Genomic DNA, 24,039 nt, shown 5'->3' with positions numbered 1-24,039 from the left:
AACACTTTTGTTATTGAGGTGGGATACGGGTAGAGTTAGGGACAGGTGTGGTGGTATGGGTAAGTTTAAGGGTCTGGTTAGGTGTAAGGGAAGTGTCAACTGTTTAATTACAAATGTAACTACAAAAATTGATTACAGATGTAATTATATGCTGGTATTTTTAAAAATGTAAGTACAATGTAAAAACACGTATGTACACAATAAGTGCATTGTATCAAATTATTAATAAATTTTTTTAGTACATAGTAGTTAAAGGAACACTCCACTTTTTTGAAAATAGGCTCATTTTACAAGTCCCCTAGAGTTAAATTGTTGAGTTTTACCGTTTTTGAATCCATTCAGCCGATCTTTGTATCTGGCGGTAGCACTTTTAGCATAGCTTAGCATACATCATTGATTCTGATCAGTCCATTAGCATCTAATTCAAAAAATGACCAAAGACACTTTCAATATTTTTCCTATTTAAAACTTGACTCTTCTACAGTTACATCGTGTGCTAAGACCAACTGAAAATGAAAAGTTGCGATTTTCTACACCTATATGGCTAGGAACTACTTTCTCATTCCTGCGTAATAGTCGCTGATCTTCGTGGCCGTACCATGGCTGCAGCAGCACAATGATATTTCGCAGCGCTGAAAGTAGCCCCAAGCTAGGTAACTTTCAATGTGACCGGCACTAAGTTCGTGTAGTTGCAGAGAAAGTTTCAGGCTTGCAGCCGACAAATTGTGTTGTGGATTTACCTGTGTGATTAGCCATGGTTCTGTGTGTTGTAATGGGCTGTGATAGTAAGTTGAAGGTGTATACTACCACCATGTTTCACAGAATACCAACAAATCATACGGCCGCGAAGATCAGCGACTATTACGCAGGAATGAGAAAGTAGTTCCTAGCCATATAGGTGTAGAAAATCGCAACTTTTCATTTTCAGTTGGTCTTAGCACACGATGTAACTGTAGAAGAGTCAAGTTTTAAATAGGAAAAATATTGAAAGTGTCTTTGGTCATTTTTTGAATGAGATGCTAATGGACTGATCAGAATCAATGATGTATGCTAAGCTATGCTAAAAGTGCTACCGCCAGATACAAAGATCGGCTGAATGGATTCAGTTTCTCAACAATTTAACTCTAGGGGACTTGTAAAATGAGCCTATTTTCAAAAAAAGTGTAGTGTTCCTTTAAGGCCACCTAATATAAAGTGGGTCCCTTTATTTCATTATTATTATTTAGTTATTTTGGTTCTTAATATTATAATTAATAGGGGTGTGACGAGACACCTAGCTCACGAGACGAGACATGAGATTGGGTTCACAAGACTTTTTTTAAGAAATCCTCAATGATGAAATGCATGACTAGAAAAAGTCTGCAGATGCATTTTGAAATGTTTTAACTAATCAGCTTGTAATGAACGTAATTTCAGTTCTACTTTCTAAATGTGAATTATCATATGCAGTACAAGACAACTATACTCAAGCACTGTAAAAGGTTTTGCCACAAACTCAACTGACTGGCTTCTCTCCTGTATGGTTGTCTCTTCAGACCTTCAGAACTGCACATGATTTATGAGCTTCTACAACTTTTGACCTCCTAATCTGAACTCCTTTTCACAAATTGATCATAGATATTAAGTGCAGCCATAATCAAAGTACTATCTCAATATTCAAAATGCAAATAGAGACAGAATTTTTCTTCAAGCATGATACTGAGCTAAGAGATGGTTACAACTACACAGCCCAGCCTAAGATAGTTTTCATATTGGGAGTTATTCGCATGCCTCAGGGAGTCGCTTTCAAACAGCGGTAATTTATTGAAATTGCGGTTGAATGTGCGCTCGGGTTTACTTTCACTTTCAATTGCGTGATCGTGTGTACCCTGCGAATAGGGAGCGGTGAGGCTGAGCGAGCATTTTAAAACATGAGAAATTTGTCTGACGCTTCTGTTGCGTAACTTGTGTAACGAATCCTCGACCGCTGTGCACGATGTACGGCTCAGACAGCTCGTATTGGATGAACTGATGGAATTAAAGCAACCGTTCTCCACTGGAATCAAATTGTTTTTATTTCTATAAAAAGCAAAACGACAGTGGAGGAGTAATGTAAACGTAACCGTGGCATATTCTAACTTCACCCTCACACGACCCATTGACCTCCGTCATGACAATATGACACGAGACAGCTTTTCACCTTGACTAGAAATCTCGTCACACTTTAATCTCGCGAGATCTCTTGGCACGTGATCTCGTCACACCCCTAACAATTAACTACGCTTATGATACTCGTGTTTTACATTAATGTAAATTCTACACAATTATGATCAGATAAGCACCATTTTTACCAACCAATCAATCAATAAGTTAAAATATAAATAATTGTAAAAATTACATTTATTTTTAAAAACTTATTTTTATTTTGGAAGTAACATTTTAAAGTGATAGTTCACCCAAAATCGAAAATTCTGTCATCATTTACTCACCCTAATGTCGTTCCAAACCCGTAAGACTTTCGTTCATCTTCGGAACATAAATTTTTATTTTTTAAACGAAATCTGAGAGATTTGTGTCCCTCCATTGACAGCTAAGTAACTACCACTTTCAATCCTCAGAAAAGTAGTAAAGACATCATTAAAGTAATTCATGTGACAATTTTCATCTTTGGGCGAACTAACCCTTTAAAATCAACATAAATTTTATGGAAAAGAGCAGAGGTAGGTAGAATATCCAAAGTACAGTACAAGTAGAAGTACTTGTATAAATATTTACTCAAAGTAAAAGTAATAATCTTGATAGTTACTTAAGTAAAAGTCCTTGCACACTGAGCCCGAAATTCTCGTCTCGAATTATTGCGTGCTAAAAAATAAATTCGACCTCACGTTGTAATCATGTTTACACGCTACCTGATTTGTCATAAAAAAAATTGGATCGGGTTCGAATATTTGCGTTTTTCACATCAGTTGCAAGCATTTTGAGAGGGGTTTTGACAATTCAGAGCCACCAGATGACAAATACGACAAAAACGCATTTGAAAATTTCAGACTCTGCGTGCAAAGTTCAACCAAAAATGAAAATTATCATCAAACCTGTATGAGTTTCTTTGTTCTGGTGAACACAAAAGAAGATATTTTGAAGAATGTTTGTAACCAAGCAGATAGAGCAACCATTGACTACCATAGTAGGGGGAAAAAATACTATGGTAGTCAATGGTTGCTCTCTCTGCTTGGTTACGAACATTCTTCAACATATCTTCTTTTGTGTTCACCAGAACAAAGAAACTCATACAGGTTTGAAACAACTTGAGGGTGAGTAAATGATGACAGAATTTTCATTTTTGGGTGAACTATCCCTTTAAGAGTAAAAAAGTATCCAATGACAAAACTTCTCAAGTATTAGTTATACATATATTTATATATTACCATAATTTATATTTAAGATAGATTTGCAACACAGAAGAGACAATCATTATTTCTGTAGCTCCAATATAATTACATGTCCTTTGTTTTGTATAATAATAACTTATACAGCTACATTGTCTAATAATCCTAATGTCGAAATGAAGTGAACCTGCAGAGTTTTGCGTTCAAAGGGAACCACTGACACGTAAAAGAGAGAAAACTCCTCACACATGCTCGCGCTCATGATCGCTACCGAACATCTGAACACAAACCATGATCAAATGCACATTGACGGATCTTCTTCTGTTCTCCAAAATGTAATAAAAATGTATATTTCTTCAGGCGCATGTAAACTGGTTAACTGTGTCTCTAAGCAAAGGCATTGGTTTTCAAGACGAATATAGCGCAATACCAACAAATTGCGTGTTCATTTCCTACTCCGTGAACAATGGTAGCTTATTTAATGTATAAATGATTGTATATGTCCAAAAAACTGGTAATGTCATACTTTGTGGTAGTATTGTAAAATGTATTACCTGTATGCATTGAAAACAAACGTTCATAGACCGCATACACAGATGTTCAACTAATAAAGATTTTTAGCGCTGGCAAACAATAGGATGCCTTTGCAAATTGACTGTAGGTCCACGACCACGTCATCCAAAGCTCTTGATGTTCAATCTAAAGAGTGATTCATTTGTGGATGAGCCCCAGAAAAAGAGACAGTGCGCTTGGAATAAACTACAACCCCAAATCAGAAAAAGTTGGGACAGTATGGAAAACGCAAAAAGTGAATTCTAAATTTATTTTGACTTGTATTTCATTGCAGACAATATGAACACAAAATATTTCATGTTTTGTCTGGTCAACTTCATGTCATTTGTAAATATGCATCCTTTCCTGTCATTCAGACCTGCAACACATTTCAAAAAAAGTTGGGACAGTAAAGCAATTACCACTTTGTAATGTTGCCATTCCTTTTCACAACACTTAAAAGACGTTTAGGGACGGAAGACACCAAGTGATGAAGTGTTTCAGGTGTAATTTTGTCCCATTCTTCCTGCAAACAAGTCTTAAGATGGGCAACAGTACGGGGTCTTCGTTGTCACATTTTGCGCCTAAAAATGCGCCACACATTCTCTATTGGAGACAGGTCGGGACTGCAGGCAGGCCAGTCAAGTACCCGTACCCTCTTCCTCCGCAGCCAGGACTTTGTAATGTGTGCAGAATGTGGTTTTGCATTGTCTTGTTGAAATATGCATGGAAGTCCCTGGAAAAGATGTCATCTTGAAGGCAGCATATTATGCTCCAAAATCTCTATGTACTTTTCAGCATTAATGGTGCCTTCAGAGAAGTGCAAGTTACCTTTGCCAAGGGCACTGACACAACCCCATACCATGACAGACACTGGCTTTTGGACTTGTTGCTGGTAACAATCTGGATGATCCTTTTCTTCTTTGGTCTAGAGCACACGGCGTCCATTCCTCCCAAAAAATACCTGAAATACTGATTCATTTGACCACAGTACACGTGTCCACTGAGTGATGGTCCATCCCAGATGCCTCCGAGCCCAGAGAAGTCGACGGCGCTTCTGGACACTGTTAACATAGGGCTTCCTTTTGGCACAGTACAGTTTTAACTGGCATTTGTGGATGTAACTACGTATTGTGGTACTTGACAAAGGTTTGCCAAAGTAGTCCTGAGCCCATGTGGTGATATCGCTTATAGATGAATGACGATTCTTGATGCAGTGCCGCCTGGGGAATCGGAGATCACGGTTGTTCAGCTTAGGCTTGCGCCCTTGTCCTTTACGCACTGAAATTCCTCCAGATTCCTTGAATCTTTTAATTATGTTATGCACTGTTGAATGTGAAACATCCAAATCTCTTCCTATCTTTCTTTGAGGAACATTGTTTTTAAACATTTCAATAATTTTCTCATGTATTTGTTGGCAAACTGGCGATCCTCGGCCCATCTTTGCTCCTAAAGGATTAGACCTTTCTTGGATGCTGCTTTTGTACCAAATCATAATTACAAGCACCTGTTGACATCACCTGTTTCAAATCACATCATTATTTAACCATTTTACCTCATTACTAGCCCTAAATTGCTCCTGTCCCAACTTTTTTTTAAATGTGTTGCAGGTCTGAATGACAGGAAAGGATGCATATTTACAAATGACATGAAGTTGACCAGACAAAACATGAAATATTTTGTGTTCATATTGTCTGCAATGAAATACAAGTCAAAGTAAATTTTGAAATCACTTCTTTTTTTTTTTTTTTTTGCATTTTCCATTCTGTCCCAACTTTTTCTGATTTGGGGTTGTACAACAGTTAACACTTTAGAATAATGGTCATTAGTTAACATTAGTTAACTACATTAGTTAACATTAACTAATAATGAACTGGACTTATAAAGCGTTTATTAATCTTTGTTAATGTTAATTTCAACATTTACTAATGCATTATTAAAATCTTGTTAACATTAGTTAATGCACTGAACTAACATGAACAAACCATGAACAGCTGTATTTATATTAACTAACGTTAACAAAGATGAACAAATACAGTAACAAATGTACTGCTCATGGTTAGTTCATGTTAGTTAATACATTAACTAATGTTAACTAATGACCATTATTCTAAAGTGTTACCCTACATATTTCTTAACATGTATTGCTTTAAAATAAAGTAACGAGAGGAATGTCGCCCAGTATAATAAAGTAAAAGTTTTTTCATTATTCTTGAGTTAAAATAAAAGTACTCGCATTTAAATCTACTCTTAAAAGTACAAATTTTCCCCAAAAAATACTGAAGTAAATGTAACGTAGTAAATGTACTTCGTTACTACCCACCTGTAGAAAAGAGCAGTGTGGGCATGTTGCTAAATATCTCATTTTGTGTTCAAATAGAATAAAAAAGATCATATTGGTTTGGAGAAACATTTCTTTAATACTATACAAATCAAAGCCGACTCCACACCTGAGGTGTCCTCCTGAGCGGGTGTGTCTCCTGAGGCTGCGCGTGTGCGTGTGAGCAGCCTGGGGGCTGCGCTGGGACGGCCCGGTGTCGTCAGGCTCCAGGGGGGGCAGGCTGCGAAGGGAGGGGGCCGGAGAGGGAGCTGGCAGACTCTCATCTAGAGCGTTATCACTGGCCGATCGCATCAGAGAGCGACGCGGGGATATGCAGACCGCACGCCGCCGAGACGAATAAGAAGGGGTCTCCCTGAAAGGCACTTTTACAGGAAAACAGTGGCGTGTAACTAGTTATGCATTCTTTATAAAAAACACATCGAGCCTATTCACATCTATATTGCTATATTTTGAGAAATCTCCATGCTTATATTATAAAACCATGTAAATTTGTGGAAGATATCAGACATGCACATAACAAAAGATTAACACCACACACAACTATTATGGAAAAGGAAATAATAAGCATTTTGTACTGTAACACAATTTGGCTCTTTACCACTGCATATTACATTTATTAAAGTGCACTTTTATCTTTGAATATATTTATATACAGGGCTGCAACCACCGTAGACATAAAGGAGGACAATAATTAGAAATGACCAAATTGAACAGCACTGATCAGTGTCAAAATGACTAAGATGGCCAATCAAATCAAAGGCGGGCCTTACTGTTCATAGAAGACGAGTGCAAAATCCAACGCAACGCTTTAGTTTTAACAATGAAAGAGTGTGTGGTAAGGTGTAAGCAGCTGAACATTTAATATTTGACAACTGTTTTACCATAAGAATATTCAGTGACCGACAGTAATATCCAGCGTTGCCCTTTTTAATGACATTTTGGTGTTTTGAATTGAAAATATGCTATCATTTACATGACTCGTGAAATTAATAACTGAATATGACGAGACAAGAAACGTTTTGTGTGTTCGACATAACATGGCCTACAAATGAGAGTGAACTATTTGCAAATAATATTATATTTTAAAATATGCACACATTAATTACAATCTTATTTTACTATTCTTATATTCTTTACTATATTTACTATCCCTATGTTCAAGACATGGTTACTGCCTTGTTTATATATATAAAATATACAGTCAAACTAAAAATTATTCAGACAACAGATATAATTTTTTACTTGTGGGTGCAGGACACTATAGTTCATTTATGTAAGTGAGGATCGCAAAATAAAGTAAACTGTGACATATTATACCCAAAAATTCTTCATACAGCGACTACAAGTAAACCTTTTTTTTCCCCAAAATTATTGAGACACTTTGACCTGACCACGTTTTGCTAAAGTGTTTTTTCTTTAATTGCTAATGCGATCCCCACAGACTGAACAAGATGAAGCATTGCTTGGTCATTGGTTGACCTAAATTGGTATTATCTAATTGTGTTCTTAAATGAACAGCTGATTGGTTGATTGTAATCCATTACATCCCTACAAGTTATCTGACATTATCAAGATGAATTTGTTCTGGCACAGTTTAACTCGTGAGTTGTTGTCATATTTTATAACCATTTTCTAAACTATTGCTAATAAAATGTTGAAGGTGTCTGAATAAATACATTTTAATTTAATTTTAATGAATCAATACATTTTGGTTTGACTGTATATATAGACACACATATTTACATCCTTAAACCGAGAACCATTTGGAAATTGCAGTCCTTTTAATATCCAGTTTTCTAATATCCAAATGTTCAAACTAAGCAATGTTTTGATTGAAGTGTTTCGAATTCTTGTGAAAAATCAGCCTGGGATAGGAGAAATTATTTAAATGTAAAATAATCTCAAATGTATCAAATGAAGCTCTGGTGTGCCATTTGCTAAGAAAGTAGTAGCCTATATCATCGAAAAACTTTCTTAAATCATCAGCAACATTAAATGACCCACTAGACCAGAATGACCACTGTAATGGATTCCCGCAGAATCCTATCAGTTGTGAATAAAACCCATTTTCGCCTGTCGAATGGATCAAGAGCACTCTCCAGGATGCTGGCATGGATATATCCAAGACTATCATAAAGATAAGAACTAGCAGAACAGATTCACCTCTATCAGGCTGAGATAGAGAGGAATCACTCATCATAAACCAAAGCCTTATCACCTCATCTGTGAATCGCAGCTGAGTCGCAAATGGCTGCTGTTTAAGAGAATATGCAATGCATCCAATTAATTTTCATTTTAAGTGTTACCGAGGTAACTTATAAAATGTATAAAAAGCTGCCATATCCTTAATGGTTCATGCTTTATGGACATACATATCATACATAAAGTCAAACTTTATTAAAGAGGTCATATCACACCTAAAACATATCAAATACACAGTCATTTAGTTTTTCATCACATTTTTCCACCCTCTTTCTGACCGTTATAATTAAATGAGCAGTTTTGCTCCTGTAGACTTGGATGTAAATATGGGCAACTAGGTTATAGGTTGTTGTTAAAAACGGCCCAGAAGATGCTATTATATATAAAATGTATATGTGATTGAACACCATTGGTTCTTAATAATGTGTGTTGCCAAAATTGTTTATAGCCTTTTGTGATAGTTGTGAACGAGTCGCTGGTTTTTCCTTGCCCAATGTTTTTTACTAAATGTATTCGGGTACAGCGCGTTCTTGGTTTCCCAGCATGCTCTGAACAGCTGTTGTTGGGAACTTGAATAGAGGGGCGCAGGGGTCATGTATTTTTGTAGGCCAACCCGGAAGTTTGTATCACCCTGGTTCCCTCGACAAAAACGCAATAGGATTTTTCCATTGGCTTTTGGATTATTGCAGAAAATAAGGTCTGTGACTACCAAAAACTTCTTGATTCTTACATGTTTTGTTCATCATGATGATCTTTAAAAACACAACTTTTATGAATTTTGAAGCGTAAATACAAATAAAAGGCTAAACGTAGACTACACCACAGTCACATGACTTTAATGTCATCATCACTAATCTTCTGACAACTCTTTCGCTCTTTGTTTAAAAACATTTTCCCTTAAAGTTTGAGTTATAATAGATTGCAGAAGCATGATTTATAAACACATCGAGCTTGTGAAAGCGGACTAGTGAGTAGATGAGTTTACACAGTAAACACAAAGGGTTTTACTGATGTATTGTATGCACTATATTGCCAAAAGTATTGGGAAACCCCTCCTAATCATTGAATTCAGGTGTTCCAATCACTTCCATGGGTATAAAGTCAAGCACCTAGGCATGCAGACGCTCCTACACACATTTGTGAAAGAATGGGTCGCTCTTAGGAGCTCAGTGAATTCAAGCGTGTTACCGTGATAGGTTGCCATCTGTGCAATAACTGTGCAATAAGTCCATTTGTGATATTTACAAAATATTCTACGGTCAACTTTTGGTGGTATTATAACAAAGTGGAAGCAATTGGGAACAACAGCAACTCAGCCACGAAGTGTTAGGCCATGTAAAATCACGGAGCGGGGTCAGCGCATGCTGAGGCGCACAGTGCGCATAAGTCGCCAACTCTAGCTTACAGACCTCCAAACTTCATGTGGCCTTTAGATTATCTCAAGAACAGTGCGTAGAGAGCTTCATGGAATGGGTTTCCATGGCCGAACAGCTGCATCCAAGCCTACAATGGATGCATAGGTGTAAAGCACGCCACCACTGGACTCTAGAGCAGTGGAGACGTGTTCTCTGGAGTGACAAATCACACTTCTCTGTCTGAGAATCAAGCTTCTTGGCGGTTGCCAGAAGAACGGTTCTTGTCTGACTGCATTGTGTCAGAAGTGTAAAGTTTGGTTGACGGGGATTATGGTGTGGGGTTGTTTTTCAGGGTTTGGGCTTGGCCCATTAGTTCCAGGGAAAGGATAAAGCTTCAGCATACCAAGACATTTTGGACAATTTAATCCCCTTCCTGTTCCAACATGACTGCGCACCAGGGCACAAAGCAAGATCCATAAAAACAACCCAAGGCCAATATTAAAACCTGCGGATTAAGAATGGGATGTCATTTGAAGTTCCTGTGCATGTAAACGCAGGCCTTCCAAAACTTTTGGCAATATAGTGTATCTTTGAGTAAAACGTGAAAATATCTTAGGGTTAGGGTTAGTTCACCCAAAAATGAAAATTCTGTGATTAATTATTTACCCTCATGTCGTTCGACACCCGTCAGACCTCTGTGCATCTTCGGAACACAAATTAAGATATTTTAGTTGAAATCCGATGGCTCAGAAAGGCCTCCATTGGCACAATGTACTTTACACTCTCAAGACCCATAAAAGGTACTAAAGACGTCGTTACAAAGTCCATCTCACTACAGTGGTTCTACAATAACTTTATGAAGCGACGAGAATAGTTTTTGTGTGCAAAAAAACCCTAAATAACGACTTATATAGTGATGACCGATTTCAAAACACGGCATCATGAAGCTTCGAAGTGTTATGAATCAGTGAGTCGATTAATGATTCGGATCGCGTGTCAAACCGCCAAACTGCTGAAATCATGTGACTTTGGCGATCCAAACCGCTGAATCGACTCACTGATTCATAACGCTTCAAAGCTTCATGATGCTGTGTTTTGAAATCGGTCATCACTATATAAGTCGTTATTTAGGGTTTTATGCGCACAAAAACTATTCTCGTCGCTTCATAAAGTTATTGTAGAACCACTGTAGTGAGATGGACTTTGTAACGACGTCTTTAGTACCTTTTATGGGTCTTGAGAGTGAAAGTGCATTGTGCCTTTGGAGGCCTTTCTGAGCCATCGGATTTCAACTAAAATATCTTCATTTTGGTTCTGAAGATGAACGGAGGTCTTATGGGTGTCGAACGACATGAGGGTAAGTAATTAATGACAGAATTTTCATTTTTGGGTGAACTAACCATTTAAGCTTGTGTTTGCCACAGACCTTATTTCAAGCATTTAACCAAAAACCCATTTAAAAACCCATTGACTTCATGAAGATGGAACCGGAAATGCTTCAAAAATACGTCATCCCTGCACCTCTCTATAATATGAATACAACTGTATTATCTGATTTACATCAGAAAGCCGTAAACGTTTTCGCAGTTCTGTTTCGATAAATGGTCTTTTTGGACTGGGAAGGACGTTTTCAGTTTTGAAAGATGTAGTTTTAGTATACTGAATGAAATTTGATTGCTCATGATATGACCACTTTTAACCAGATCTCATTTAGTATGGAGTCAAATTAAAGCTGCAGGTGTATAGAGCCACAACCTCTGGGGTAAAAAATAAAAAACACGAAGTGGGGATTGCACTGGTGAGTTAATACATCAGGAAGACTGGGCACATCGATCAGCACATGAAACACACACTCAGATTACACAGAAATTACAGATGACTCACAGATTACATCACACAGAGCATGACTGAGATTTACAAAGAGAAACACACACAGATCATAAAGAGATTAGCCCACATACACTAGTATGACAAACAGTTTACATCACTTATTGTAAAGTTAGAGCACTGATAGAAACAATAGTCAGATCTAGGTCTGGCACATTCAGACTGACTGTCTGAAATAAAAAGATATCATCACTAATGGACTGTTTTGACGCATGCTGTGATGAAGTTAGTTTCGTGCTGCTTCATATGATAAAACGCTCTTATGTTGTCATTTCTGCTTTTACTCTGAAAGAGCACTTGTGCCCAATAATGGATTTGGATTTGAGTGAATGGATTTGATCTAGACAGCGCAAGTTTATGGTGGTGTCGTGTTGAGCAAAATAGACCCAGGATTCGAGGCCTGATGCTTTAAACAGTTCAAACCTGATCGACTCACCAACATCTGAGGTTTTATGGATCTTGATGATTTCTGCCAGGTCAAAGTTCCCTGCGATGATGGCAACCTACCAGAAAGAGCATTTAACATGTCAATAGCACTTGATTTAAGGCATAGTCCAGGGACCAATCCCATTAAAGACAGTGTGTAGCTGAGAGACGTGGTACCTGAAATGCTGTTTGGTTGTTGTAGTTCTTGATTTCTTTATTTGCTCCTCGAAACAGGAGAACTCTAGCACAGCCTTCCTGTAGATATAGCAGAGGGAACAAAGAAAAAGCAGGTGAGTGCACAAGAAAACCTAAGCGATTATAGCTATAATGCCCTGCAAATGGGTGTTTTATATGTGATTTGGTGCCCAGCTGAGTTTAATAACTATATACAGTTGCAGTGAAATACAAGCATACGAAGCCTACTGCGAAGTATGTATACAGACCACAACTATATTTTTAAAAGGAATAAGTAAGTGAAACAGAGTCCATCAGGAGTTATTCTCTGATGAAGCAAGGGAGGTAACAGTAAAACCCACAGTAAAACAAAATATTATGAAGTATTTTTCAACAGTAACACGGTCCAATCAGAGTCAGGCAGCGTCATTTTTTGTTTTCATAGAGGTCTTGAGGTGTGGCATGAATGTTAAGAAGGTAACCCTGAAATGTCACATTAGAGGAGATGGTGCCTCCGCATCGCTGTGATTGGCCAATTACCCTATCAATGCCTAATCATGTTCACAGCTGCTCTGAAAATTGTCCTGAATGGGTCAAAATTGTGAAAATGGATGAATTAGAAAGGGAACTTACTCATTTGGACGACATCAAAAATCGGCGTCACAAAATCGACACCATTCAGACAAACTAAAACGCTTACATTTTTAAAATGCAAATTGTTTTAGCTTGACGGGAAATTTAACTTGTGCATGTGAATGTACTTAAGTCAATATGATGTTAAAAACTGCAGTTATTATCAGTTTAGGTTCATTTGTGGGATACAGTGGATTTTACACACTTTGGCAAATGTAGGTCATCCCCGTATTCTATGCATGGGCCTACAAAAACTGCACAAACTGCATATGTAACAGATGTTGGCCAGTAAGAGCTGTGTGTAAGCCTCACTTCCCTGATTTCAAGAGCGACAGACACTGGAGGCTGTGGTCTTTAGTGTTCTTGTTAGTGCGCCCGCCTCCGATGCTGGAGATGACTGTTCGAATTCTGCCCGGAGCGGGTCAAGTACGACTGGTTACATTTGGTGATATGACCGGGATGGGAGCGAGGTTTAGGGGGGCGAGTGTAACGGACATAGGCCAGTAAGATCTGTGAGTAAACCTCACTCCCCTGATCTCAAGAGGTGAGCTAGTGATTGACACTAGAGGCTGCAATCTTTAGTGTCCTGGATTTGCTGGAGACACTGGTTCAAATCCCGCTGGGATGAGTAGGACCGGTTACACATATACATACACATTCTTCATTCTAAACTTTCTTTAGTGTGTAATTTGAACATGAAAAAGGTCTACAAAGTTAGAGGCGGTTCACACAGAATGCATTTTTTTCCATTCCGATGCACTACTTTTCCTTTGATTTTCATTGTAATCTCATGCTAGACAGATATGTTTGACCGCTGTGCTCGTGTCTTGCATCTTTTGCAGCGAGCCTCTATACCTTGTGTATTTTCGATTCACTGTCCATTTAACCAGAAAAGCGAATGGCCCCTTACGAAGCACAAAACCCACACCAAAGGGAGTTATGCTACATTGCATACTATTGAAATTATCGTAAATACGAGTTTGCTAGTCAAAAATTGGACATGAACGCCCTCTCAAGTCGTATTTACCACTGGGAAGCTCTGGGATAATTTTGATATCCGAGTTCCAGAGTTGGCCGGGCCATACATTTTAAACATGGCAGAGGGGAGAATGATTGCTGCTGTGACTGGTATGCTTTATTAGTTTTCTCCACAACAGCTACATCCCCTTGTCTTGTTGTTAAAATGCATATCATTTGAAATAATCATTTGAAGCGTATTGTATGTTTTTTACACCGCAAAAATAGCATATATTTTATAGAAATTCCAGAATTGTCAGCAAGCTGAGTATTTGGATAGCACAGTGAATGTTTATATGGTAGTAAATAAATGGGACACTAAATAGGCAAGAATAAACCTGGTATCTTTAAAGATTCCTGTTCTTTCCGACAACCAAGCATTTGAATGCTACAAGCTCGTAATCATTACTTCAGAAGTGGGAAGTAGGACATTTCCGATAGTATGTAAAGGCAGTATTATTCTCTATACCAGTTTCTGATCTCCCTGAGACGCCTCGATTGTAGTCTTGAGTTTTCATCCGGGAACGTACGTGTCACAATATTTCTCATTGAAATAATTCCCATCCAAGGCATACGCAAAGATGAACACAACTTTTATGAATTTTGAAGCATAAATACAATTGGCAGAAGTCAAAAGCTCAATGTATGCTATAAACAAACTACACTACAGTCGCATGACTTCAACGTCACCATCACTAAGCTTGCAACAACTCTTTGGCCCTCTTTACACCTGGTATTAAGATCGTTTTGGTTTAGTAATGGGAAGTTCGGATCATTTTACTGACTCGGATCTTTGAATCTCGTTCATCGAAATGAACAAATCTTTTTTCGAGTCTTTTCGTTCATTTCAGCAGAATACAATTAAAATGTTACATGTTAATAGCCAAATTCCCCAACACATTAAAATGTCACATATAATGGCCAAATCCCTCAACATATCAACTTACGCAACATTGATCACATTTACAATTAGAAAAAAATTCCAATGCAAGGACAAGGCCAGACAATTCACTGCTTATCTGGGTCTTCATTCAGGCTATGCAGACAGTTTACCTCATCTCCCGATCTGAGTCGTTCGTTCATCACGTGACTTCCACATAAGCTGAGCTATGCAGTCGGTCCCGGATGCAGAAATGATTCGTTAATCTCTCGAGTCTCGTGGTTTGAGTCGTTTGTTCTTTTGTCACGTAACTGTATTTAAAATGTAGTTATTGTAGGTATCTTTGCTTTATCAAAGTGATTTTCCCCTTCATACGGATAAAGTTTGTTTAAAGCACTACTCTTTATTATTACCACGTTATGGAAAATAACCATCATGACAGAAATTAAAAAGATTTATAAATTGCAAGAATTAAAAAAGGTACAATTTTATACCAGAAACGCATCATGTAACTGTAAGAGTAAAAAATTATTAACTAAGGACGCTTTCACACCTACCTTGTTTGGTCCGGATTTTCTGACTTTTCAGTTTGGTCCGAATCAAAATTACAGGTGTGAAACCTCCCCCGGACCACGGCCCGGACCAAACAGATGAAATTTGGTCCGACGAAAAGAGGTAATCTCGGTCCGGATCAAACAAAGGTTCGGTTCGTTTCTAGTGTGAAAGCATTTTCTGTATGGTTCGGACTTTCAGACCATTTACAGGAAGTTCCTGTTTATGTTTAAATATTATAATGTTATTTTTAAATTTCATCTAGGCTGTACTGATTATGAAAAGTGAAAAGATACGCAATATGTCAGAAGACAGAAGGCCAGAAATGATTTTGAAATAAATTTTGTATGATTTTGCTTAGAAAGCCTTTCTTTAACGTGAATTTCGTTTAGTATAAATTGTATCTTAATTTTAATCAACGTTTAATCAGATAATTGCCAGGATTTAATAAATAAGAAGCAAATAGTCTATAGCAGACAATAATCGCGGGAACGATCACATGCTTTGCACATGAACTGGAGTGCGTCTCAAATAAACAGAAACTCAGCAGCTACTGCCTCACAAACATACAAAATATGTGTATATATAATGCTTGAAATGTCCACTTTTAAACGTAACGAAAAGAAAATAGTCAAGCAATGCGCACTATTCACTAGTGGCAACGATATGCGTCCGTTCATTCATTCTTGTCAAAGACGCTCACGTCAGACGCACGTCCGTTTACAAACCAATCAATGTCCAGATACAGCCCACATAGATGATGACGAGTGGACGCAAGTGTGTCATGTCAAGTTCTTTAGTGCGCTCGCATAATTGCAATGTGAAACCAAACCAAAACTAACCGAATGTATAAAATGTATCAAAACATGCACTTCGATTCGGACCTTGGTGCGGACTTTCAGGTGTGAAAACGCCCTTATTCTATATCCAAATACAGATGTCACGTCACGTGACAAAAGAACGAGACTCAGAAGAGTCAGACCCGAAGACTCGATAGGTGAACTTAACATTTCACTTTCCGGGACAGACAGCATAGCCTCTATGGGGATGTCACGGGATGAACGAACGACTCGAACCTGAAGACTCGAGACGTGAACTAATCAATTCTGTTTCCTGTACAGAACTTATGGGATATTGTGCATGTGCCTTCGACACCAAATGAACGGATTACTCTCTGAGACATTTAGTTGTTCCCGAGTCATATTAAACATTCGTTCAAAATTAACAAATTGTTTGTGACCGACCCATCACTATTTTGGTCGATCGGATCACAAGTAGACGAGGGAGACACATTCCTGTTTACACCGGGTGTTTTAATCCGTCTCTTTTTTTTTTTTTTTTCTCTATTCACTTTCAGCTAATTCTGTCCTGATTTCTTTGAGGGGAAGGTCTATGGGCGGGTAAATATATGGGCTTTTTCCATAGACTGTAAAATAATAACCCATAGGATTCTGAAAAGCAATTTTGAAGCATAAAGTATGGACAAGATGGCCGTTGCCATCTTGGCAGAGCGTCATCACGCGTCACTCCCGGATAACAGAAAATGGGCAAAGAGGCGGGACGTGGGCGCAGCTGAGGTGACGTGATGACAAACAGACAGCAGACAAACGGCACCTGTCACTCAAAGTGGCCACGCCCTTAATTATGCAGAACTTTAAGGCTTTATATAATGTAAACGAATGAGTTATAAAAAAAATCACCCCCTCACAGTTGTCATGAAGGGCAAAATTAGCCGTATAGACCAAAACCACAATTTGTACCAGACTGTACACATGCAAAAAAAAAATTGGGGCATTTTAATATGGAGCTCAATGAGATTCTCTAGCGGCCAGTCGATGAATTGCAGTTTAAGTCACTTCCGTATTGGCTTCAAGAGAAACTACTGGAGGTTGCCGCTTGGCTTTTTCTGATCTTTCGATCTAAGGAACTAAATAAGCGTGGACAATTTACGTCAATGTGACCACCAGAGACGACGGAAAAACATACAGAGACCATGTTAAGACGCTGGTTTTTTTTTTCACCCTGAATCTAAACTCCCTTTTTCATGGCATTACATTTCCAACACAAGCTCTAATGCCCAGTACACACTGTAGATACAGATGACCAATCGTGGCGATTTCTGTGGTCATGGCTCCTAAACAGTAGTCGTACATTGAGAGAGGTTCAAAGGCGGCTTTTGTCATAGTCTTGCGACCAAAGATAGCCTGTGATAATTTAGCATGATTACTCACAGAGTGTTTGCTGCTACGACCTACGTCTACAGACTAGCCAATACAAATGCATTATGAAACTGCATATTGATCAACGGTGCTAAAACTTAAAACTACTTTCCTCAAGCAAGTCCATTTACAAGATTTGCATGTCAGGTTTTCCTCTTTTCCCTAGCCAAGCCTCCTCTTTTTTTCAGTTTTTTTTTTCAATTGCATGATTCATCTTGCTCTATTTGTTCACCACTAGCGCATGATGATGACCTTTTATTCTTCTATACTAACTTGCATTGTTGCCTACGATTCAATAGGTGTCATCATCCTACAGTCTACATGCATGTCGTACAGAAGTTTAATAGATCCATGTTGATTTGTAATGATCTTATAGGATTGCCGATTATCTGTAGCAGGCATAAGAGACCGATCACAACAGACTGTGCTTTTCAGAAGGCAGGTTTTAAAGAAAGCGTTCAGACATGGTGAAAACAAGTTTTGGGAACATATTCTAGTACAGGGGTTTTCAAACTTTATGATGCCAAGGACCCCCAAACATGATGAACCTTTTATAAGGGACACCCTTCCAAAAATCCATCTCTATATTTTGTATGTATGGAAAAAACATTCAAACTGTTAGATAAATAGTAAGTGTGACATTATAAATGCATATCGTTTCCAAACTTAAATTGGCTATACTTAAAGGGTTAGTTCACCCAAAAATGAAAATTCTGTCATTAATTACTCACCCTCATGTCGTTCGACACCCGTAAGACCTCCGTTCATATTCGGAACACAAATGAAGATATTTTTGTTGAAAGCTGATGGCTGAGAAAGGCTTCAGATAGGCCTCCATTGGCATTCAGTACATTTACACTCCCAAGACCCATAAAAGGCACTTAAAACGTCGTTACAAAGTCCATCTCACCACAGTGGCTCTACAATAATTTTACGATGCAACGACAATAGTTTTTGTGCGCAAAAAAAAAAAAAAATAACACCTTTATCCAACTTGTTCTTGTCTTCCGTGTGTGCCTCCACGACGCATGCGCGAGAATATGACGTAGCGCCGGGGTTCGGGAATCCATGAAATGCACACTCTAACCCCATTTTGAGAACTACGCCGAGATCTAAAGCACGATCAATGTAGAATTCAACAGCTTAGATACGTGCGTCTTCCTCTGCTTGTAAACAAATCGCTTCTGGGTCATGTGTCCGAACGCCGGATCTGCATAATATTCTCGCGCATGCGTCGTGGAGGCACACACGGAAGACAATAACAAGTTGGATAAAGGTGTTATTTTGATTTTTTTTTTGCGCACAAAAACTATTGTCGTCGCATTGTAAAATTATTGTAGAGTCACTGTGGTGAGATGAACTTTGTAACGACGTTTTAAGTGCCTTTTATGGGTCTTGTGAGTGTGAATGTACTGAATGCCAATGGAGGCCTATCTGAAGCCTTTCTCAGCCATCAGCTTTCAACAAAAATATCTTCATTTGTGTCCCGAATATGAACGGAGGTCTTACGGGTGTCGAACGACATGAGGGTGAGTAATTAATGACAGGATTTTCATTTTTGGGTGAACTAACCCTTTAATGTTGGATGTATAAACCTGAAGCAGACATTTTCAATTAGAAATGATTTGTATAAGCAACTTTCACAATAAATGTATGCAAGCAGCTTACATACTGCGTTAAGAATACCGCCTTACAACCCCAGTGAGTGAGATTAAGGGGACTATAGTGATAAAAACTCACTAGAAAGATACAAAGCAAACTTATATGTGACGAGCATGGCGAGCGAGAGCCGTGAGAGAGCGGTGCGAGGCCGGTGAGTGATTGGATGATGAGCGTCAGCTTCGCGTTACATCAGTCTTGGATCTCTCACGGATGAGTGACGGGAGCATAAAAGGAGGAGTGACGACTTTTAAAGGTTCGCCGGTTCACGCCTCCTTCTTCCCATAACTACGAACTGTGTTACAATATACAATTCTGGAAAGTATGTATACAGCAAGAAAGGAGAGAAACATTTAGACCTGAAACCGTTAGAATGTTCGGTAGACTTTATCCATTTTTACTTTGTCTTTTTATTCTCTGAAATTTTCTGGGGACCCCTTAGAATCTTCTGGAGGACCCCAGTTTGAAAACCCCTGTTCTAGTAGACCCCATAAACACAATTATGAACCTGTAAATGAGCATAATTTAAAAATAGTATGCACAGACATACCCAATAATTTGAGAAAACATAGCTGATGGCGTTGGGAATGAAGAACCTGTGTGAGTATTTGAGGGTGTGTGTACCTGGTTGTAGAGGGCACACAGGTGTAGTGCTGTGTTTCCTGAGGCATTCTGAGAGCTCATCTCCGCTCCATAAAATAACAGGTGCTCAAGGTGCTGCACGTTTCCATGACGACAAGCCTAATGTACAAAAACACACACACACACACACATGCTCCGATCACCCACTGCTGCAGTTGTAGCAAACAATAAAAATGATATATTTAGTCTCGCTGGAGAATGAAACTTTGTGCTACAGGAGATTGTCTCTTTGCGTTTAATGAGAGAGCGCCGAGCATTAGACAGGAAGCGTGTTACCTGATGGATCTCCTGCCAGCCGTTCTCATCGCTGTAGCCCAGCTGGGCGTGATCGTACAGCAGCAGCTCGCAGCAGTACGGATCTCCCCCGACCATGGCACTATGATAGAGGGGGGTGAGCCCACGACTGTCCTTATAGTCTGGAGACGCCCCCAGATCCAACAATGTCTGCGGATAGCACATGAAATATGACGGACATATGTGCACAGACTCCCAACAGCTTGCGATGAGTTGTATAAGGATGAGTCTTTCTTTGGATTGTGCGTGTGGGAGGGAAAGTGCATCAACTCACAGTCAATGCTACATGGTTGTGCGTTTGGATCGCTTTGTGCAGCGCCGTCAGGCCGTCTCTGGTTCTGAAGTCCAGATGGGCTCCTCCGCTCCTCAACACCTTAATCAGATCAGCACAAGTGTCCAGCTGGGCCACGAGAGTGAGAGGAGATTCTGGAAACATCACACATGCGGAGATGATTAAAAATGCTAAATGTCAAATCCATTTCGGCGAATATATAATTAGTTAATTTTGTCGAATATCCTTGGCTGATTAGCGTCGTTCTTCATTTGCATTCGTTTAAAGTGGCCTAAATGATAATCAAGGCAAACTTTAAAGGAATAGTTCACCCATCCTTCACCCCAAATGAACATTTTGCCATGATTTGTTCCAACCCTGTATTATTGTGTCAATTCTATGAAACCCAAAATGAGATGTTTGGCAGAAAGTCCAAGTTGCTCTTTTCCATAAAATGAAATACATATTGCAAGAAAAAGTATGTGAACCGTTTGCAGAATCTGTGAAAATGTGAATCATTTTAACAAATTGAGAGATCATAAAAAATGCATGTTTTTATTTTATTTAGTGCTGTCCTGAATAAGATATTTAACATAAAAGATGTTTACATATAGTCCACAAGACAAAAAAAAGTTTATGAACCATTGATTTTTAATACTGTGTGTCGTTCCCTGGATGATCCACGGCTGTTTTTGTGTTTTGTGATGGTTGTTCATGAGTCTCTTGTTTGTCCTGAGCAGTTAAACTCCCCAATGTTCTTCAGAAAAATCCTCCAGGTCCTGCACATTCTTCAGTTTTCCAGCATCTTTTGCACATTTGAACCCTCTCCAGCAGGGACTGTGTGGTTTTGAGATCCATCTTTTTACACTGAGGACTACTGAGGGACTCAAACACAACTACTAAAAAAGTTTGAAACATTCACCGATGCTCCAGAAGGAAACACGACGCATTAAGAGCCTTAAGAACTTATTGAATTTGAAGATCAAGGTAAATTTGACTTCATTTGTCTTCCGGGAAACATGCAAGTATCTTCTGTTGCTTCTGAAGGGCAGCACTAAATGAAAAAAATGTATATTTAAACAAAATAAGAGAAAATTGGACATATTCATCCTCTTCAAAAGTTTTCACCCCCAGATCTTAATGCGTCGTGTTTCCTTCTGGAGCATCAGTGAATGTTTCAACCTTTTTTAGTTATAGTCTTAGTTTTAGTCTTGTGGACTATAAATATTTTAATGTAAAATATCTTATTCATATTGAAATGTGTTCAAAAAATAACACATTTTGTATGATATCTCTTATTTTGTGTTAAATTATTCACATTTTCACGGATTCTGCAAGCGGTTCACATACTTTTTCTTGCAAATGTATGTCTATAAGCTCGATTTAACTCTTTCCCCGCCATTGACCGGATTTTTCAGGCTATTCGTGTTTTCACTGTTATACGGTAGGGGAGACGGACCCACTTTATATTAGGTGGCCTTAACTACAATGTAATAACATTTTAATAAATCATTTGATACAATGCACTTATTGTGTACATACATGTTTTTACATTGTACTTGTCAGGGTTCTGTCACTTCGGTCTAGTTTACTCTTGGTTTGTGACAGAGCCCTGACACTCCTGTATTTGTCTTGTCTTGTGTGAGCGCGCAGCTTTGAGCATGCTCGAGCTGCGTGCTCTTCTGTCCTTGTGTTTTGTGTGCGGGCGTGGTGTTCGGATCCCAGCACTTCGGTCTAGTTTGGGTTTCAGTTTTGTGTGTTGGGATTCGGACATTCATGCTCCGCGTGTTTTGTTTTGTCGGGACCGGAGGAACTATTACGCATCTTCTGAAAGAGTAGAGAATCTCCGGATCAAAACACAGATGAAAAAGTAGAAACAAGCGATAAAAGCATTGCTTATGCACGTTGTAGTCTTTTAAACAAAAAAACGATTTTATTTGCTTTTTGATAGAAATTTAGCTTTTTTTTATGAAACTTGCCCACATTCAAGTGTTGATAAAGAAAAAAGAATGCATGAAGCTAGAATAAAATGAGCAGAGGCGCTGTCCTCTTTTGATATTTTGCATGTTCAGATATTCATGCAACAAAATATTCTGGGAGCCATGCAAGTTTTGTGAAAATTATCAAAAAATGCTGGTGATGGCTGGCAACTTAAAAAAATTAATAAAAATAAATAAATAAACGCTGGCGGGGAAAGAGTTGAGGACCAAAAGCGCCCTAAAAATATAATAAAAGGAGGTTATATGCTTCTGAAGTCATGCAATAGCTTTATGTGCAGAACAGACCAAAATTTTAACTATTGTTTAGTCTCATTCCTGCCAAGACTCTCAAATGGCACCTCTCCAATGTTCGAAACGGCACATTTTTAGATGCATTGTACCAAGTTTGAAAGCAGGTTTGGGAAGTGATGTGAAATATACACGGACTTGCACTGCCCATATAAGCATCACAGTTCAACAGCTCTGACCCACATGGAGCATTTATTTTAAGAATATAATAAAATCACCTCCGCTCTCAGAATCATGAAAATTGGGGTCCAGCCCTTTCTCCAGGAACCTGCAGACCTTCTCCACACACCTCTGTTGTACATACTCCATAAACTTCTTTAAATTGGCCTGGCAACAATGGAAAATAGTCTCAGATTACTAACCAGTCAACAATGTTTTGAGTAATGGAAAGCAAGTTTTTTTTAATGGTATATCGAAGGAAATACAATGGATCAACACACTACATTCACAATGCAAAGCTGCCTTAAGCATTACTAAGAAGTAAGATGCAAAAATAAAAATGAATGAAAGTTGCTCATTACAAATGCAAAGAGGTTAGCCAATCAGAGAGAGCTTATTAACATATACCATATGTCTTAAAGATATAGTAGCACAATGAAAGTAGTCTGTACATTTCTTGTCAGAAAAACGAATCATGTAAAACTAAATTAAGTTTTTGCTTTTTGACAAAAGTGGACTTTACAAAAAATGTATACAGCCAAACTGTAGGTTAAGGTGCTGTAGGCAGTTCAAATTATTTTGCTAACTTCTGCCATTTTTGCTAACTTGAACCACATGCCCTCTCTCCCAAACCCATCCTCTAAAGACTCAATATCAATACCAGCAAACTTGAATCCACAAAATGATTTAGAAACAAAGAGTGTTCCTAGCTAGGTTTTTTGATTTGGCTAAAAAAAGAAGAAACATGGACTCTATTTGGTGTTTTTAGAGTCTAGAGCTGTCACAGAGACGCATGCTATTTTTCTCAGGACCAAAAACAAGACAGCTTGTTCCAGATAACAAAGATTTCTAATGTAAAAGTGTCTGTTTTTTAGAACAACAGTATAAATATACACTACCGTTCAAAAGTTTGGGGTTGGTAAGATTTTTTAAAAAAAAACGTTTTTTGAAAGAAGTCTCTTATGCAAACAAAGGCTGCATTTATTTGATGAAAAATACAGTAAAAACGGTAATACCATGAAACCGTTATTTTGTATTATATGTAATTTATTTCCTGTGATCAAAGCATCATTACTCCAGTCTTCAGTGACACATGATCCTTCAGAAATCATTCTAATATGCT

The 24,039-nt window shown here is 38.4% G+C and overlaps 1 protein-coding gene across 9 annotated transcripts in view; it reads right to left on the bottom strand.

Annotated features, from left to right (window-relative positions):
• Nucleotides 1-24,039, bottom strand: part of shank3b (SH3 and multiple ankyrin repeat domains 3b) — a 54,517-nt gene that overhangs the window by 14,705 nt on the left and 15,773 nt on the right. For 7 of the 9 annotated variants that reach the window (XM_079816406.1, XM_079816405.1, XM_079816409.1 and 4 more), the window contains 7 exons: nucleotides 22,976-23,084; nucleotides 20,473-20,624; nucleotides 20,181-20,348; nucleotides 19,887-20,003; nucleotides 12,306-12,383; nucleotides 12,139-12,205; nucleotides 6,368-6,620 (listed from right to left, as the gene is read on the bottom strand). In XM_079816406.1, coding sequence (XP_079672532.1) covers nucleotides 6,368-6,620; nucleotides 12,139-12,205; nucleotides 12,306-12,383; nucleotides 19,887-20,003; nucleotides 20,181-20,348; nucleotides 20,473-20,624; nucleotides 22,976-23,084 — 944 coding nt within the window. The remainder of the gene's footprint in view (nucleotides 1-6,367; nucleotides 6,621-12,138; nucleotides 12,206-12,305; nucleotides 12,384-19,886; nucleotides 20,004-20,180; nucleotides 20,349-20,472; nucleotides 20,625-22,975; nucleotides 23,085-24,039) is intronic. The other 2 variants (XM_079816410.1, XM_079816411.1) reach the window with 1 other exon arrangement.

The sequence above is a fragment of the Gobio gobio genome, assembly GCF_949357685.1.
Source record: "Gobio gobio genome assembly, chromosome: 5".
Classification (NCBI taxonomy): Eukaryota; Metazoa; Chordata; class Actinopteri; order Cypriniformes; family Gobionidae; genus Gobio; species Gobio gobio.
Note: the sequence above shows the minus strand (reverse complement) of the source record. Positions and strands in the feature narration are given on the sequence as shown.